The sequence below is a fragment of the Anoplophora glabripennis genome, unplaced genomic scaffold (genome assembly GCF_000390285.2).
Source record: "Anoplophora glabripennis isolate ALB-LARVAE unplaced genomic scaffold, Agla_2.0 scaffold95, whole genome shotgun sequence".
NCBI classification, from domain to species: Eukaryota; Metazoa; Arthropoda; class Insecta; order Coleoptera; family Cerambycidae; genus Anoplophora; species Anoplophora glabripennis.
This window is the reverse complement of record NW_019416252.1, coordinates 372,946-392,451: the sequence shown is the minus strand read 5'-3', so window position 1 is coordinate 392,451 and position 19,506 is coordinate 372,946. Positions and strand designations below refer to the sequence as shown.

General features: G+C 32.9%; 1 protein-coding gene across 1 annotated transcript in view; it reads right to left on the bottom strand.

Moving 5' to 3' along the window:
• LOC108905837 (cytochrome P450 306a1) overlaps window positions 1-19,506 on the bottom strand; it is a 121,901-nt gene that overhangs the window by 24,304 nt on the left and 78,091 nt on the right. Inside the window, exon 2 of the mRNA XM_018708868.1 lies at window positions 9,945-10,254. Coding sequence (XP_018564384.1) covers window positions 9,945-10,254 — 310 coding nt within the window. The remainder of the gene's footprint in view (window positions 1-9,944; window positions 10,255-19,506) is intronic.

Below are 19,506 nucleotides of genomic sequence, written 5' to 3'. Positions count from 1 at the left end.
TTGTCACCGATACTGATTTCGTTTTTCAGTTGCGTCGAAGCTTTTGCATTGAAATTGCGTTAGTAAAGGGCGGCGAAAAGTTTAGGCGGATTCGCCCCCACAGACCTAGCCCGAGAACAACAAGAGCTGGTCAAAGATTCCTATCTAAGACTAATGATGTAGGTACCATATAAGTCTGTAACTGGCAGCGACAAGGCACATAGGCCATGACATAACTAGAACAACCATGATGGTTACTTTAAATATCAACATAGGCCATGTAAGTCTTAAAACCACAACCTTTCATTTACTTTCAACCACGATCATATTACATTTATATTCATGTTTAGATTTATATATTGCAACCTCAATTGTCATAATATAAAAAAATTAAAATGATTTTCATTGATTTAATATTTTTGAAGTAAAATAATAAATTTATTAAAATTAAAATAAAAAAACTTATATTAAACGTTTATTTAAATATCAACACTACTGATTAAGAATGAGAAATTTAAAATTTATTATTATTGTTATAATTACTCGAATTTGCATATCTTATCTTGTCTTATTATTAATCACGGAAAATTCAACAAATTAAAAAGATATTAACAGAATACAACAATTAATTTAATCTATATCTAATTTATCCATTTCTCCAATAATATCATTGCAGTCACTGACATACAGAATTTTCGTATTGTCCATCCCTTTCTTTCAAAATAAACATTCGAATTTAGCCATAGCCCAGAAATTTAATATTTAGAGAAATGGCGGAGGAGCCAGTTAAAATCCAGAACGCGTATTTACATTCCTTGGAGTAGCAAAAAAACTATGTGCGTAGGTGTACAACGCTAATTAAATTCGATAGGATTTTAGTGATTCCCACAAATTACTTTAGTAAAAAATTAAAGAGAATTTTCGAAACGATTGCAACTGTTAAATTAGATATTCGCTCTCTAATTACAAGATATTAATTTTCGGTAGTTTAAAAATAAAGTAGAAACTAAAGAAGATCTCATGATTATGAAGTTATACACAAAAACAGTTTTTAACAGGAACTGCAGTTGACTATGATCTGGAAAAACTTCTTTTTTTAGTTTTATAATTATTATGTTGAATGTTATAGTTATCTGAACAAATATGGAAAATATGGTGTGATACATACTATAAGTAGGTACATTAAAAAAGTTATTGGCTTTGATAATACTGTATTTACTTTTATACAGGGTGAGTCAAAATTCACTCCCCAGCGGCCGGATATATATTCTAAAATAAAAAATAAAACAAAAATGTAGAATACTAAAATCTCGAAAGCGGAGCCGTTTTCGGAAAATTTTGTAAAGAAAAATTCAAATTTATAATTTTTTTGTTTAATATTAACACCATTAAAATCCACCATTTAAATCCATACAAATTAAGAAATAGCAAGAACGAAGATCCTTCTGGCTTTGACTAACCTTCAAAACCATTACCATTTTCGTTAATACACTTCTGCAATCTGTGGTAGAAACTCCTGGCAACAGAACAGAAATTAGCTTCATTTATTTCCGCTACTGCTTCATGAATCCTGCCAACAGGCACAGTGAAATAAACTTTTCTTTTATGTATCCCCATAACCAAAAGTCTATCGGAATCAAGTCAGGAGACCGAGGTGGCCATGGTGTTGGTCCACCCTGTCCAATCCATTTATTAGGCTCAAAATATGTCGTACTTGTAATGTGGCATGTGCGGGCGCACCTTCATGCTGAAACCACATATGTAGTTGCACATTGTTGTAGAGGAATATCTTCTATCAAACCTGGCAAAATGTTCTCGCAAAAATTACTGTAATTTTCACCATTCTTGGCAAAAATATGGACCTATGATCCTTTTCCCGTAAATAAATATCCAAACATTTACAGACCAAGGTCTTTGCTGATTCCGCTGACGTTTTTCATGGGGATTCTCATAATGCCAATAATGAAGGTTGTGGTCATTGAAAACTACTTGTTTTTGTCCGGCCAACTTGATTAGTCTGTCGAAATTTGCGCATTTATTGAACTTAAATTAATAATTTATTTGAAAACGGCTCCGCTTTCGAGATTTTAGTATTCCACATTTTTGTTTTATTTTTTATTTTATAATATATATCCGGCCGCTGGGGAGTGAATTTTGACTCACCCTGTATAAGTCACCATGAATGATGTTACCTATTTGAAGATCTGTTTTGTGTAAATATTCTAACAACACAACTTTACGGAACCAAAAAGAAACAAAAATGTTCCTCGCATGAAATGATTTTTATACTTAACATCAGTCAATTATAATTGCCACCCAAAAATTAAAAATAGGTACACCTTATTGAAATATAAAATACTTTCATTTAGAATGCAACCATGAGGTCCACTATAAAACTACAATCCGTACAATATTTGTAGACAAATTTCCAAGAACAGAAGCCAATAAAGTTCTTTTATCAGAACTACTACAACCGTTTACCACGGCAGGGGCGTGCCTTGAAATTTTCCGTCAATATTTTTCTACCTCGGGTATCGAATACGGTTAATTTCGAGAACAGGGGCGTACCTTGAAAATTTCCGCCAGTGTCATTCTACCTTGGGTGTCGAATGCGGTTAATTCCAAGAAACTGACGCAGAGGTCTTTTGGCAGTCTATCTCAACAAATATCGTACGGCCTGTGCATCACCAATCGATTCTACGTCGAAAAGCCTGTCTAATGAAATGTTTATGTGAATTCTAACTTGTTTAGCGCCAGCGATACAGAGGTGGTCGATTCAGAAAATTAACAGCCTGGGCAGCTTAAATATTATTATAAATGTGTTAAATAAATATAAATTATAATCCTAAATGTTTAATTTAACAGTTAAGTTTTTCTTGACATTTGAGTTCGTCATCAGTTTTTCTCTATATTTAGTAGTTCTGAGATATCCTGTTATTTTCGTTCAAATATAACAAATAAAAATATTGAAAAGATCGTTTTTCGCATGTAAAAAGTACATATGACATATGTATGTATATGTAATATTTATTGTATATGTAATATTAGTAAAAATGGCAAATATACAGGCTGTTACAAATTCGCTTCTCACTGGAGGGATCTCGGAAACGATAAGAGATACGAAGTAGCTTGAGGGTAAAATTGCACAATCAGGGGACCAACATTATGCCTCTAAAAAATTAAGGCTAACATGATTAGTTTTTGAAATATTTGAAACAATCGAAATTTTGGAATTCCGTTTTTGTTTCATTTCAGCATTGTTTGAGGTAATATTAAAAAAAGAACACTTTCTCACGGCAACTTTTTGCCCTCTATCAAATGGTATAATGAATTTTTATATGTAACGTTTCGTGTCTACAGGAGCATCATCATCTTCATTTTTTTAAATACGACCCTGGAAATTTTATTACAATTTTTGCAAGCCTTTATGACCCCCAATACCTCAACCCGAACCAGATTCAGACGTTTTGTCTCGAAAAATTAATCTTCAATGTAGGTATTCGTTCCCAATTTATCTAAATTTTTTATTTAGATTTCTATGTTTATTGAATTATCGCGATGGTAATAGTTTAAATAACTAAGTGCATATCACAGGGTCTAACGACACTTAGAGTGTACGGCAATTCAAGAAACATAGAAATATAAATAAAAATTAGATAAATTTGAAACTAATACATTGGAGATGAATTTTTCGAGACAAAACGTCTGAATACGGCTGAGGCAGTACAGTATTGGGGGTCATGAAGGTTTACAAGAAATGTAATAAAATTTCCAGGGTCGTATCTAAAAAAATAAAGTTGATGATGGTCCTGGAGATACAAACGTTACATACAGGGTGTTAAAAAAAGAGTGTAAAATATTTCAGGAGGTAATAGTATAAGCAGAATAGTTTTAATAAACATGGGTCCGCAAAGTAACGGTTGCGGAGATATGGACCACTATTCGTTTTTCAAACACTTTATTTTATTAGGAATAAACCGACAAAGGAAGCTTTTAACAAACAAAAAACAAAGTTACAGAAGATGTTCAAAGTGCCCTCCGTCCAATTCCAAGCAGGCACGACATCTTCGTCTCAACGATATTCGAACTCTTTCGAAAACACCCTCCTTGGTTTGGATTTCTTGACACTTTTGATTAATCCGTAGCTGCAGCCCTTCCAGGCTATTTACAGGAGTACCATACACTAATGTCTTCAAATATCTCCAAACAAAGAAATCTAGAGGGTTCAGATCAGGCGATCTTGGAGGCCATAAAACAGGTCCGGCCCTTCCTATCCATCTATGTGGATTTGGATAAGCGTCAACATAAAGACGTCGCGCTTCGGTGGCGTTCCCATTAGCACGACCATACACGAAATGCATGCCATAGCGAAAGAAAACTTGTGCACTGAGAAAAACTGTCAAATACGTACTGTTTATTTCACTAAACATCAACCAACTATTATAAGAAAATACACAAAGTTTTTGCAAAATAAAAAAAGGGACTAAAAAACATAAAACATTCCATATCTCCGCAACTATTACTTTGCGGACCCATGTTTATTGAGACTTTTCTGCTTATTTTGGTTCATACTATTACCCCCTTAAATATTTTACACTCTTTTTTTAACACCCTATATACAATACACATACATTTGCTATCAATAATATGAAAATCCAATTTTATGTTGTAAAATTACTAAAATGGTGAAATTTACATTCATATAAATGCCTTTAGTTAATTTTCTAAAAATATGTGACTATAATGAGAACATAAAAAAAATTATTAACCTAAACCTTATATGTATTTTATTTCTATTATTGCTAATTATTACTGAATTCGTTAAATTAGAAAAAAAAATTGAATGTTAAAAGATCATTAATCCACGAAAATAAAGTAAGAAATACAAGCATACACAATTATTGCAGTAGAAAAAGAAATTGCAATTTTTAATATAAAAAAAAAACACTTTTTGTTTTCCAGATAATTATAGAAGACCGTTAGTTTGGGCTTTTATTAATGTTAATGTGAAATATATAAATTTTGCTGTACATATCTATACATACACCTAAAAAAATTAAAAAATTAAAAAGTTTTAGTTCTCTCATATCAGGCTGACATGAAATTTGATTTTTCAGTATGGAGAGTGTTTACAAAATAGAATTCTTATCTATGTACTACACATGAAATAAAAAACTACATTGTGGCTGCTTTATAAATTGTATTATTATAATGTAATTATACAAATATATACCTTGCAATATAATAAATAACTGTAAAAATTACTTTGTAAAACTAATTTTTGTTTAGTAAACCTAATCACAAAGTAGTATTAGAATAGCAAGACGTACAATTACACAACAAAATAATTTTACAATGACATTATACAGTTTATTTATAAAATCACAGTCGATAGGAACATTACCACAGCAATCAAAGGTAAATTAATCGCCATCTATTTTTACTTCAATTTCTTTTTTCATTCATTTGTAAAACGGGTCTTTTGTTATCCCGGAAGTAGATTTTTTTCACATCTTTCTAAAAAGTGGTTGGAGAGCACAATTCGGATTTTTGGTTATCAAAATCGCCCAGCTTTCTAACGGCCGCGGGACCTCATCGCGTTCTTCCGGACACATCTAGATTAGGCACATCTAGCCGGTCATGATCCGGCGATGCCCAGCCAGCGAACCTAGAAACGGCCGACGAGCGGAGGGCCGCGCGCCGACAATGCCGTGACGTAAGTGGTGCTGGCACACTGACCCAGTGCGCGCCGAAAAGCGACCTCCGAAAACGAGCTGCGGGTAGACGCGGGTGAACGAACCTCCTCGCCATCCTGAGAGAAATGGTCCCCGCGAGGTTTCACCGAAACAATGTGGGATTAACGACACCTCGCCGTTGCGCCACGGTGGAAAAAGTGCACATGTGCGTATGCAAATGTGCTCTCCGCCATTCAAATGCAGATTTTGGCTTAGATCAGCCGGAATCGGCGAAAGACGGTGAGCATATGTTTCACGGCCCCGGGGCTCTCGATTTTGGACCCATAATTGATGACGAGTGCTGTGCTTCTTCACAGCATTCTACGCTGTAAATAATTGGTGTGAGTTGACACGTTAAAGACAATGAGTTAATCCACTTAGTTTCACAGCTGAGCAGTTTCACAATTTTACTCATTACTACTACTAAAATGGATTATCACTCAAATATAAAACTTATAAAAATACTTTAAAAAATTATATTTAGGTACTACACTTATACTATAGACAAAATTTGAAAATTTCAACTCAATCCGTTGAGCGGTTTTCAAACTATATGATTTTTAAAATGCGAATATTTGTCTCAGCCGTGGCAATGCAATGACGTCACCTCATGGGAGGGTCAGCCGGCTTGGCGCTACTTCCAGATGTGTTTCTGCATCTACCGAATGTTTTAGCGTTTGTGCATATTAAATTTAAAAAATGGAAGCAAATTTCGTAAAAAAGGTTCTTCTAATTTGCCAGAAGTAGGTTTGTTAATGGTTATGGATTTTTTTAATAAAAACCACGACTTTACCAGAGCTGAGATGAGAGGAGTGAAGATGCAAAGGTTACGTTTCAATAACATATAAAGCTTTTTTAAATTACTGTGGGTACACATGTTCGCAAGTGACCCATTTTTAAGCATTGCGTCAAGAGCGCCAGCAGGACGCCGCCGGACGCACCAGCGTTCCAGGAAGGGTCTACGGCGGACTGGCGCCGGCGACCAGACGCGTACTCATATACCGACGATCGACTCCACACACAGGAACTCTCCAACAAACTCACCCCGTCAACACGTCTTTTTCTATACAATTTTCAATAAAATACTTTATTATTACCGTTGAGAGAGCGTTTTATTCTTGCTGTACAGCGAAAGCAACCCTCAGTACCTACGTTTGTAGCGAACGTTTTGATGTTTTTGCACAATAAGAATAGTAAATAAGAATAAGGATTTTACGTTTAATTGGACTAAACCGTTTCTGCCACAGGTTTAAAAAATTTAGCTAATCAAATATAAAATTCTTATTCCTATTTTTATTCCCATAGAAACTACATAAAATCTACCTCTACCTCAACTATCTTATAAATATAGTAATAATATAATATTTATTATGTATTTTTAAATAAATACTTGGTACCTAAGTATAGGTATTTGTACAATATTCACAAAAAAAAAACAATTGAAAACACAAGTGTATAGTGTTTCTAGAGGATATAAACGTATTTATTACATATTTAAATTATGCAGGGTAGTTTTGTCGCTTTCAAAATAAGTCATTTTAGATCTGCACGACAGAATTACGGGGACATTATTATTTTCTTATGCGTCTTCACACTAGTGCTCTCACACTGGGGAACAATACAATATCCGTAATTTTTTCTGTTCTGTATCTTCCACATTGCTAATAAAATTCGGTATCTTAACGTATTCAGCCGAAACTTAACAGGCAACTAAAACCCGACTACCCGAACCCGACTGACTGACAACACACGCAAGCATGCGGCATCGTTTTCCCATGCGGTGACGTCACACCTTGCGGTTCATTGGATACTCTGCGCGCCAGTTTATGATTTTTTTGGATGATTTGTAGGCGATATAAAATTCAAATTTTTTGCAGAGAACAATAAAATTGCAATATCTTTAAGCAAATAAAAAAAATTGCTGAATGAGCCCATTTATCAATTTGGTCAAAATTGGCCTAGTCGAAATTTTGAAAAATGGCCCAAAAAGTACTGGGAAAATTCCAAAGTGTTCTATTATCAATTCTAAGAACATGCCCTTTTCGAGTAAAACATAATCTTCTTTGATTCGGGTCTCAATTAAGTGATATAATATGGATTTCATCCCCAGTAGTTCAAACATATTGGAAAAATATTGTAAACGACATATTTTGACATAATACTAGTTATGAATCATTACAGACAATATAAACCCAATTACATTACCAGAATTTACTAGTTGCACATTGGACCTTTATATAAATTATATTCACTGTGTACATTAGACGCTTGCCTTTTACCAATATGATACCAATATTGGCTAATCCTTCCTAATATTGAGCCTAAATTCAATATGTTTTAGTTTAGTGATTTCTGCTTAGACAAAACTCAATTTATAAAATTAACCCTTTGACCAATCCTTTTGGGGTTAAAACATATTTATTTATTTATTTTATCAGAATACCCAATTAAATAAAAATGTAACTGAAAATGCCACAATTAATATGGACTATTTACATTAGTGAATGTGTTGCCATTTCGCACGGGTTAATTGAAATAACCGGTTTGTCCATTATAGTTACCCAATTTAAAACTGTGCTATATCTACATTTTGTGACATATTGTGATGAAAATTAAGGGGAAAGTTTTTGATTATATGTAGTACTTTGAAGAAAACATTGTTATTGGACTGGAGATCAGTGTTTTTTTTGTAAGCCTAGAAATGTATCAAATTATCAAAATTTTCTATATGTCAACCATAGACTCATCAAAATAAACAGTTTTTTTGAAAACCGATATTTTTGTTTCATGCTTCAGCGTATGCACAACAGTAAAATTGAGGTGGCAGAATTTTTGATAAAAATGTTCACGGAAACTTAAATTTTCGAAAAACCACAGTAAATTCCTCGTTTTTCGATTTAAATGCAATTTAACCATTCAAAAAAAAACCATTTGATCTCAAAACGATTGTCAGCAGGATTCTACGATTTATTTACTGTAGGGTAGGTACGTGCATTGTATTTTCTAAATTTCCACTTTTGTAAAATTCAATTTTTTCCATGACAACTTCACGGAAGCCTCCAAATCAACCTACAACACTGGCATTTTAATTTTAATACGACTCTTACAAAACCGTGATTCAAATTATGCGAAATTTCAAACAAATTTCTTGTATACCTTCATATTTACTTTTATATTTTTTTCTGTGCAAAACTCTTTTGTTGTTCGTAAGAACCATGTAACCGATTGCTACTGTCACGCTTTTGGGTCCTTTGTTTCGCTAATCGAGCCTACATCTCTCAATATTAAGATTTTGCATTAGTACCGTTGTCGGTTACCCACGTGTGCACCTAGCTAATGGATGTTGCGACACGCACTGTCAAATTTAGTTCGCGGTTTCTATTCAGCCCGGGGTCACAGATTATTCGGCTGGTTTGGCCCGCAAGATTGAAAGAATTTAAGCCTTTCTTTTTGTACTGACATGCTCCTCAATCCGTAGAAGTATAGTTCACATACTACGTTTTTGCAGTTAGTTTTCCGTTTCATGTTTAACAGTTATTTTTGTTCGGCGAAGTTATAAAAAACTATGCTTCTACAGGGTGAAATATTAAATAATACTCGATAACAGCAACCTTAAAACTATTTTATACGACATTAATATGAAACAAGTGTCTTATATATAAATATTCATGTTTTAATTTTAACAAACGATGTAGATAACAATAACATCCATAAAAATATTTTGTTGACTGTTTAGTCGCAATTTTAGTTAATTATAACTTTTATCAATGCACATGTAATCGTTTTAGTTATTGTTGTATCAAAAGGGGATTTTGCGTAGTAAATAATTATATATAAGAGACACAAAAAAACGACTAGCCACGTGGAGGATGTAAGATCTCTGTTACCAATGTCAACAAATATCCATCAAGATATCTACATTATTTATAACTATTTTCCAATAATTATTATTGTAAAGTTGTCCAAAAAATTAACCTTTTAATACAGAGAATTGTTAACAAAATAAAAATGATCAGTGCATATTACTTACTAGTAATTAAAAGAAGATTTATGATTATCGTAATCAAGATAGAAAAGAACTGCACTTCTGTAAGACCAACGTTTCCTTACTTTAATATAAATTTCTTCATCAGGGCACACAATGCTGCTGTGCGGTTCCTTTTATCCTGATTCCGAAGATCATCATCATAAATTGTCATTTCAAGACATACAAAGTTAGTAATTACTCACCATATCCTTTCATTATCCCATGGGTTAAGTAAAGTGGCGCCCTACCAATGGTGGCGTCTTTAAAAAAGAGATGTTTGATGACTTTTGGTTCCGTAACAACCACCGTATAAATGCTTCCCAGAGATAAACCATAAATAGATCCATATTTTTTCGAAAGTTGGGTAAATGTTAAATATGGAGCTTTAGAATCGATCCAGGGTAAGTATCCCAGCACGGGTAATCCCCACGGGCCTGGCGGGAGGTCCATATTCTTCCAAAATGTGTAAGTCAATAGGAAGATCAGTATGGTTACAAGTATGATTATTAACATCTATAACAAAGAAATATGTATTTATTGAGGAAAAAACTTTGCCACATTGGAAAGCGTAGTCAAAATCTAGAACAATACGTTAATAGAAGTTTTTTTTTTCATTTTTCCCCAAGATATTACAACCATAAATGTAAAAGTTTGTGTGAAAAGTATAATACAAAGATTGGTGATGGAGAAACTATACGAGAGAGTTGTAACTGGGTAAAACAAATTCAAGCCATCTGGGGGATTTCTCCTATTTTCCGAAAAGATAGAAAGACGTAGTTTAGATGTCACGACCTCGATTTTTGAAAAGTTGAATGGCATAAGTCGCATTTCGATAACTTATTATTATAAATGGCGTTTTTCAATTTTAGTCGTTTCCTACGACTATTACTTTTTTAATAAAAAAAATTAGATATTTGTAACGAGGTTTTTTTAACAAATATTATTACACAAATTTTCGTTTTTCACAGTTATCATACAAACTTGTATACAGGGATGGCCAGAAGTACGGAATAAAATTCATATCTTTTGAATGAGTTAATTTTTTTTAAAACGCCGAAACACGTTAACTGATTTTGATTTTTTCCCATCTTTCGGTTATATAATAATTAATTTTTCTTCAACCCCCTAACCCCCAGCTACCCCTACTTTTTTTTTCAAATGGAAACATAAGGCATGAGGGGGCTCGTTGAAAAGCTTATAGAAAACCGAATCCAGCCATACCAAATAAACAAGTTTTATTTTTTCAATAGCAAGGTTTTTAGGGTTGTATAAAACACCTACTTAACAAGTGAAATAAAATTTAATTATCTTCAGTGTTATCCTCCATGAATTTGCACAGAATAAAATAAAGAATTTGAAACTGTACCTATCACTGCTAACGCAAAAAAGATATATTTTTTATGTTGCGTTTTTTTGGCACCACTTACTTGCCAGGCTTTCTGGTTAATTTTTCGCTTTAGTTGTAAATTGGAGTTCGAAACGTTACTATTGTGTCAAAATCAAGTTATTTACTGAATTGCAATGGTATTGTCGGAAAGGCAACGCATCGAAATCTTGATATTGCTTGGATGTGGAGACAAAATAAGAAGTCAGGCTGAAGTGCGCGATTTATTTAATGCGAAATATCCCGAAAACCAAATCTCGCAAGGGACAGTTAGTAAAATATTTCACAAATTTGAGGAACACGGTACAGTACAGACTTTGCCCAAAACTGGACGGGCACGTGCTTTGAATGAAGAAAAGAAATTAGACATTGCATTAGAACTTGTTGAAAATCCTCATACTTCAACTGTTTCATTGGCCCGCAATCACGATGCTTCTCGAACTGCAATTCGAATGTTTCTGAAACAAGAGAAATACCACCCCTATAAGGTATGTCTTGTCCAAGAGCTTTTGGAAGACGATTATGATAGGCGATTACAATTTTGTGAGGAAATGATGAGACGGTGTGACGACAATAATGGTTTTCAACGAGACGTACTTTTTTCGGATGAAGCTACGTTTTATTTAAATGGAGTGGTTAACAGGCACAACTATCGCTTTTGGTCCCAGGAAAATCCACACTGGACATGCGAATCGCATACGCAGCATCCACAAAAAGTTAATGTATGGGCAGGTATCATCAACAACAGAATCTTGGGCCCATTCTTTTTTGAAGAAAATCTTACTGCCGCACGCTACCTGGATTTCCTAACATTTGACCTGATACCTGCTCTAGCTGTGATTTTCCCTCATGAAATTGATCCAGATATACCGAATGAAAGAATTTGGTTCCAACAAGATGGCGCTCCCCCACATTTTGGTATTGATGTTCGAAGATACTTAGATGAAATGTTTTCAAATCGCTGGATTGTTTTCTTTGGGGATATTTGAAAGAAAGTGTCTACCAGGACAAACCGGATAATATTGAGAAATTAAAGAATAAGATTAGGGCGGAGATGCATAATTTACCAGCTGAAGTAATTCAGAATGCTGTGGACAGCATTACTATCGTATTGGAGAATGCCAAATAGTGAATGGAGGACATTTTCAGCATTTGTGACATTGAGTTTTGAATTATCTAGTTGTTTCAATTTCTAAATTAAAAAAAAAAAACTTGTTTATTTGGTATGGCTGGATTCAATTTTCTATAAGCTTTTCAACGAGCCCCCTCATGCCTTATGTTTTCATTTGAAAAAAAAAAGTAGGGGTAGCTGAGGGTTAGGGGGTTAAAGAAAAATTAATTATTATATAACCGAAAGATGGGAAAAAATCAAAATCAGTTAACGTGTTTCGGCGTTTTAAAAAAAATTCAAAAGATATAAATTTTATTCCATACTTGTGGCCATCCCTTATTTCTAAATAGCCTACATATTTTTCGATATTTTAAATCCAAGATATACAAAGTGATTCAGAACTTATGCAAAAAATTACTGTACAGGAAACTCTTACAAACAAAATTTTGTAAAAAAAACAAAAAGAGCGACAAAATGATTTAAAAATACACTTCTGCACGGTACTGGAAGCTGGTCCACTGTAAAACCTGATCTTGCGCAAGGCAAACCATGCAGTCGGCGATCGGCACGGCGACAAAGTGTACTAAAAAAAAAACGGACAAAAAATTAAAAGAATTTCTTTCCCAAGGAAAGAAATAAATACAATTTTTACAAGGCCTACTTTATATCAGTAAATTCAACTGCTTTTGCCGCTATTGTTCTTATTAATTAATAAAATTAATTGATAAAATAATTTGACATACCTGATGTTACAACAATTGTTCAAAATTTTGTCCACCGACGCGTAAGCACATTTGGACCCGTCTTACACAGTTTCTACGAACTAACACAAATGTTGTCTTGCTTCACCATAACACAAATCTTTCACCATAACACAAATGTTGTCTTGCTTCATCATAAATTAAAACGATATCCATCAACTCGAAGTTGCTATAAACATAAGCCATTTTTGACACTTGAAAAATTAATGTAAACACTCGCAAAAACGTTAATAAAATCGGATTTGACTAGTCGGAATGGCCTGGGGCCATGTAGAGAGAGAGCGCATTGCGTACAGCGCACAACGCGAATGACGCTAGAGACTACAGTAGCCCATCGATGTAAAGGTTGTAAATACTACAATTTGAATAATTTTTTTCTCGAAAACTATAAGGATTTTACAAAAATTTTTATTAACGATTTGACCCCATTTTTCATGACGCATCTATTTTCAAATTTTTTTAGATAAGTTGTGAATCACCGTGCATACAAAAATTTTTCAAGGTATAAACACCAACATTTTTTTTGTAAATGTTATATAGGTGAGGGTTGCTTTCGCTGTGCAGCAAAAATAAAACGCTCTCTCAACGGTAAAAATAAAGTATTTTTTATTAAAAACTAAGTTTGTGGAAAAAGACGTGTTGTCGGTTCGAGAGTTTGCTGGAGAGTCCCTCTTGGTGTGGAGTCACTCGCAGAAGTACCTGGTCCTTGGCGCCAATATGTCGTCGACCTTTTTTTTGGAACCCTGTTGCATCCCGGGTGGCGTCAGGATGGCGCTATTGACGTTGTACTTAAAAATGGGTCACTTGCGGCATGTGTACCCACATAGGTTTCAAAAATCGAAAATAATTTACGGTACTCCATTCAAAATAATATAGATATAAAATTGAGGAACAGAAAGTTACAAAAAATATTGCTTACGTCACTGTATTCTTTTTTACAAAAATCTAATATTTTCACAAAATGTAGGACATCATACAAAAATGTCACAATTGAAAAACGCCCTGTGGAACAAATTAAGACAACCGAAAAATCAACTTTTCTCGAATCAGTGGCATCTAAACTATTTTCAGGAAATAGGAAAAAAAAATTATCGAATATGGCCATTTTTTTCAGTGAACCACTTTTTAATACGTTATTGAATATTTTATATTAGAAATAAAAATAAAAACAGGTCAAGTAGCCCTTAATTCTTTTCGGTTCGTTTTCTTTCATTAAATATAGGAGAAATGTGTAATGTTTTCAAGATATACTTCATCTATAGAAGTAGTTTAATAAACCTTACTTTTTATATCATCGTACCATGTATCAACAGCTCATATTTTGCGTGGCTCCCTATCAAAGCTCCACAACTCGTCGGCAAACAACACGCAGATATTAGGATGCTTACGTCCAGAGGACAGACCAATGCAACTATAGTCTGTTTGGAAATGAAAGGGAGTAATAAAACCCGAGATAAGAACCGGCTATGGGTGTGGTAATATTTCGTTTCAGGTAATTATCGGGTAACACTAATGCTAACAGGTAATGGGTGTACATTACTATATTTTACTGGATACATCACAATACACTGGGCAGGAGCCAGTGTATTGTGACAGATCAATCCAGTCTTAGAGCTGAATATACGAAGACGTGCTAGTGCAGTAGAGTAAAATTCGACCTGTGTTTAGTGACTATTCTGCCAGTGGATATAATATTGTTTGGGTAAAATGTCGAGCTTATCAGATTACGTACCTGCTAAACGCGTGAAAAGATGTGCGCTGTCTCAGAATGAGAAGATTATTATATTAAATGGATTTAATGCATTGAAACACCAAAATCCTACCAACAGTGTTGACGACATCATGGAAAAGTGTTCCAGAATTTTAATATAGCTACTTTTTTATTTTTTTTATTGTACATTTATACAACACTACATTTACTCACCATAATTTGAATTTTCAAAATACATATATTTTTGTGTGGAATAAAAGTCTATTCATTAAATTTAAATAAATATTTTGATAATAATATTTATTTGAATTACTAAAAACCCTCTTAACCCGGTTGTGATGCTTAAAGTAGCCTCATGTTTTGAAATGCTGTTTTTATATTGTTTACTTATAAGAGAAATGGACCGAGAAATTGAAGCGGCATAGACAAAGACGGATTGTCGGGGATTAAATTTTAGCTACCTGCTACAATTTAGTACAACCCGGTCACACAGTGACCGGGTTGTACACAAGTTTTTTTTTAAAAGTACACCTCATCTATACCGATAATACATAATATAAAAATATTGAATATAAGCACCAGTACTACATTTATTTACGATTTGTATACATAATAAGCTTTTATTACTCTCTTTAATTTCTAAACAGACTATACTCTGAATAATAAATTTTGTATGATTTTTTCAAACATAGAAGACAGCGGTTAAAAAACGTTTCCAAATTATCATTTTCCATAAATGAAATAAAACAAATTTATCCGTATAAACGAATATAGGATCCAGGTATATCCGTAATACGTTTATTTTTAAAACATCCGCGAAGTGGTGGTTCGCTTGCTTGCACCTAAAACGTATGCCTCTTAAGACCGACTTATACACGGAATCGCGTCGGTAACCGTTTCTGTACGGAAGTTCAAGTCCTTGCGATGATATGAAGTTATTTACCCCTTCGGCCCACAGGCGACGTGCAAGTCCTCGCACGTCCTCGGGCCAATGGCACCAGGAGCTGCGGTCGGAATTCCTGCTATAATTCACGCGGTCTTCTGCTCGTTAGCTTTCCTGATGCACCCGTGGAAGGTACGAACCAGTTAGCTGATTTGTATTTAATCACTAAATTATACGTTAGCTGAAGGTAAGGAAAACTTTATTTTTTAGTTTAAAAAATAGACAAATTTTTTTAGAACAGTTTTTCACTGAAATATTTTAAGTAACTGAGATGCCTTGAGAAGGTAATATCCAACATACTTTGATTTATGGTGGTGCCGTGAAGTAATGTGCTACTGAGATGCCTTGAGAAGGTAATATCCAACATACTTTGATTTATGGTGGTGCCGTGAAGTAATGTGCTACTCTCTTCACCAAAGAGTTAATTCTGAGGAAGAAAACGTCCAACCAAAAGTATCCTAAGCACGGTTTAGCACATGACGTCACTTCAGAAGTGACAAATATGTCACTCGATATATACAGATGTTTAAAACAGTGCAAATGATGATTTTTTATAGAATAATGTCAGTGTGCGGAATTGGTAGGTAAAGTAACTACAACTTAATAGTCCCCAGTACATCGCTCTTGCGTTTTAGTGATAAATGCAAGTGGCAACTTTGGGAGTGCCTTCTTTATAACGAATCCGACAAACTTTTTCTCTTCGAAAATTTTCGGCGTCGCCGCGTTTTTGAACGAGCGATTCCGGGAATTGTCGTTCTGACGCTATGCCACAATGCGATACATACAATTTTCTTTTTTTATCGGAATGGTCAGTTTTTTTGACAAAACAATTAAAAAAATATTTGTCCGACAAAAATCATGCCGCGTTCCCATTGGTCCACCACCCCCAAATTGTCAAAATGACGTCATTATATATGCAAATTCCATTTTGCGTAAATGCTTAAGTAATTTGTGAAACAAACTGTGGTCAACTTGTCCGTCGAAAATCATGCAGCGTACGAGTAGCCCGACGTCCCAAAAATGTCAAAATGACGAGAATCAAAATACTGCAAGTCAATTTTTTTTTTCATTTTGAAATAAAGTATTTATTACAAAAAAAATATACGTCCAAAAAAAACAGCACCGCAAATTAATAAAAAATTGATAAAACATCTAAAATACTTTTTTTTAATAAATTAAATAATTTAAAAATTTTTAAAATATAATAAATATAAAGTTTCACACTTTAATTAATTTAATAATCGAAATTTTATTAAATGCGAATTTTCCTACTACTCCAGTCATTTTATGGAAATATCAACGATATCGTACTTTTTCGTAGAGGGGGCTTAGTAGATGATAAAAATGTTAAAGAGTACAGCTAATTTAGGTCTATTTTTTTATATAAACGTAAAAGCGCAATGCTCTTTATATAATAAAATATGATCACTTGATCTTATATAAACGTATTTCTTAAATAAATAGGCTATTGACCAAAAATAAAAGTATTGATAAAATAATTATTTTAAAAAAGTCATTGTTACTTTAAGTTTCATTTGCAACAATTGTTATAATTTATATAAAATATTTAATGCAAATTTATATAATTGAATATTTTTGTACATTTTTTATTATAATAAAGAGTAAATGAAAAATCGATGCTAGGGTTCACAGATAAGATGTGATTTTGTATTTATTGATTAATATTAAATTGCATTTTTTTCTTTGTATTTCTCATTTTTTTAGTAGATACCTCGCACTTTTTATATTAATTACTTATTATTAAATAATTATACCATAAAATTAAAATACATTTTTTTAGTAGGTAAATTATTATTTCAAAAAATGTTAGTTATTTAATATTACGAGATGAACGAATTTAAAAAAAATATCAAAATGTACAATTACTATTATTGCTATTATGTTTGGTTGAATAGAATAATATAAATAGAAGATTAGAATAATATAAATTACTATACTTACATATAGTAAAATATTTTTATTAACCAAATATTAAAATACTAACATTATTTTCCTACCGTTCAAAATAATAAACGCACATTCAGCAAAAATACCTTTTAATACAATACAATAATATAATATTTTCAGACTTATTCGTTTTCAAAGAAATGTTTTTCCCATAAAAAATAATATTCTTAGATTTATTTAAAAAGATTTAAAAAAAGTTGTGATTTTAGTTGCTAAAAAAAGTTGTCCTAATTTTCCAAATTTTCCGATGGAAATTATGTTATTATTTTACTTCGTGATTGTATATACGAAGGATTTTAAATCAAGTGTGTGTAGAAATTTTTTGGAGTATGTACTGTTTATCTAAATAGAAAAGTGTAAAAAGAAGATGCAATTTCTTAACAATATTTTTTTTTGTTTTCTTGTCGGAGTGGCGTCTTAACCCGATGTAGGACTCTACTACTTTTTGTTCTAAAATAGATTATTCCATCATGTATCACTTTTGTGCGACATGCATGTATGAGGAAACATAATCTCGTCATTTTGACATTTTTGGGGCGTCAAACTACTCGTACGTTGCATGATTTTTGTCGGACCACAGTTTATTTCACAAATTACTTAAGCAATTTACGCAAAATGGAACTTGCATGTATAAGGATACATAATGACGCCATTTTGACATTTTGGGGATGGTGGACAAATGGGAACGCGGCATGATTTTTGTCGGACCAATATATTTTTAATTATTTTGTCACAAAAACTGACCATTCCGATAAAAAAGAAAATTGCATCGTAACATAGCGTCAGAACAGCAATTTCCGGAATCGCTCGTTCGAAAATAGAGCGACGGCGAAAAAGAAAAAGAAAAGAAGAAGGCACTCGCAAAGTTTGGCACTTGTATGTATCACCAAAACGCAAAAGCGATGTACTGGGAACCATAACTTTATATTTTGAGAAACTAAAAACAATTTTAGGTAAATTTGTACTACGTCTTTCCATTGAGGTACACTTTAGGTGGAACGTACAATCTCACGAACTACTATTCATACTATTATACTATGATTCATTTGAAATTCCACCATAATTTGTTGCCAAAATTACGCGAAGTAGATATTATAATAAATACTATCACACACAACAATACATAATATGATTTAAAATAGTTATTTACAACATAATTAATCTTGTAATTGTTAACCAACAAGAGCGAAGTTATTTCTGCCGACTAGAATAATTAGAAACTAACAAACCATAGATATTGACGTCACTAAACAATAGCACGTGTGGTGCTTTGAATTATAGGTAGTAACGCCGGGAGTATTTTTTTATAATTCAGTTAATTTTGGTGGTTGTAGAGATCCTCTATTGATTTGTAAATTATTTCTTTCTCGATAAAAAAATAAATTAAATTCTTCCATTCAACAAACCCATTTGGGAAATAAAATTAAAATATATTATAAATATTTGTTCAAAAAAACATGTTTTATTAAAAGATAAATGTCAAAAACCTCAGGTCGGTGATATTAGATACTTGCCTCTAATATCACGAATAAAAAAGTATCAAATCATTGTTAAAGTTCAAGAAAGAACAAGTAAGAGGTTGGAAAACATCCGAAGGTTACTGGATTAACGGACAACAGAGGTTTTTAAATGCGTACGATTATAAATTACTAATCAATTAATTTTTAATCTTCGATGCAAATCTTTTCCCAAATTTACATATACCTCTCTTCTACTAACGAGATATCTTTTACGTCTAATAACAGTAACCTGCTGTAACTTGAATAATAAAATTTCATATAATTGAAAACAAATTTATACAAAATTATTATATTATAATACTACAAGAATTACTCAAGGCTAAGTAAATATATCTCTTACCAAAAAAAGTCCCCTTACCAACTATCC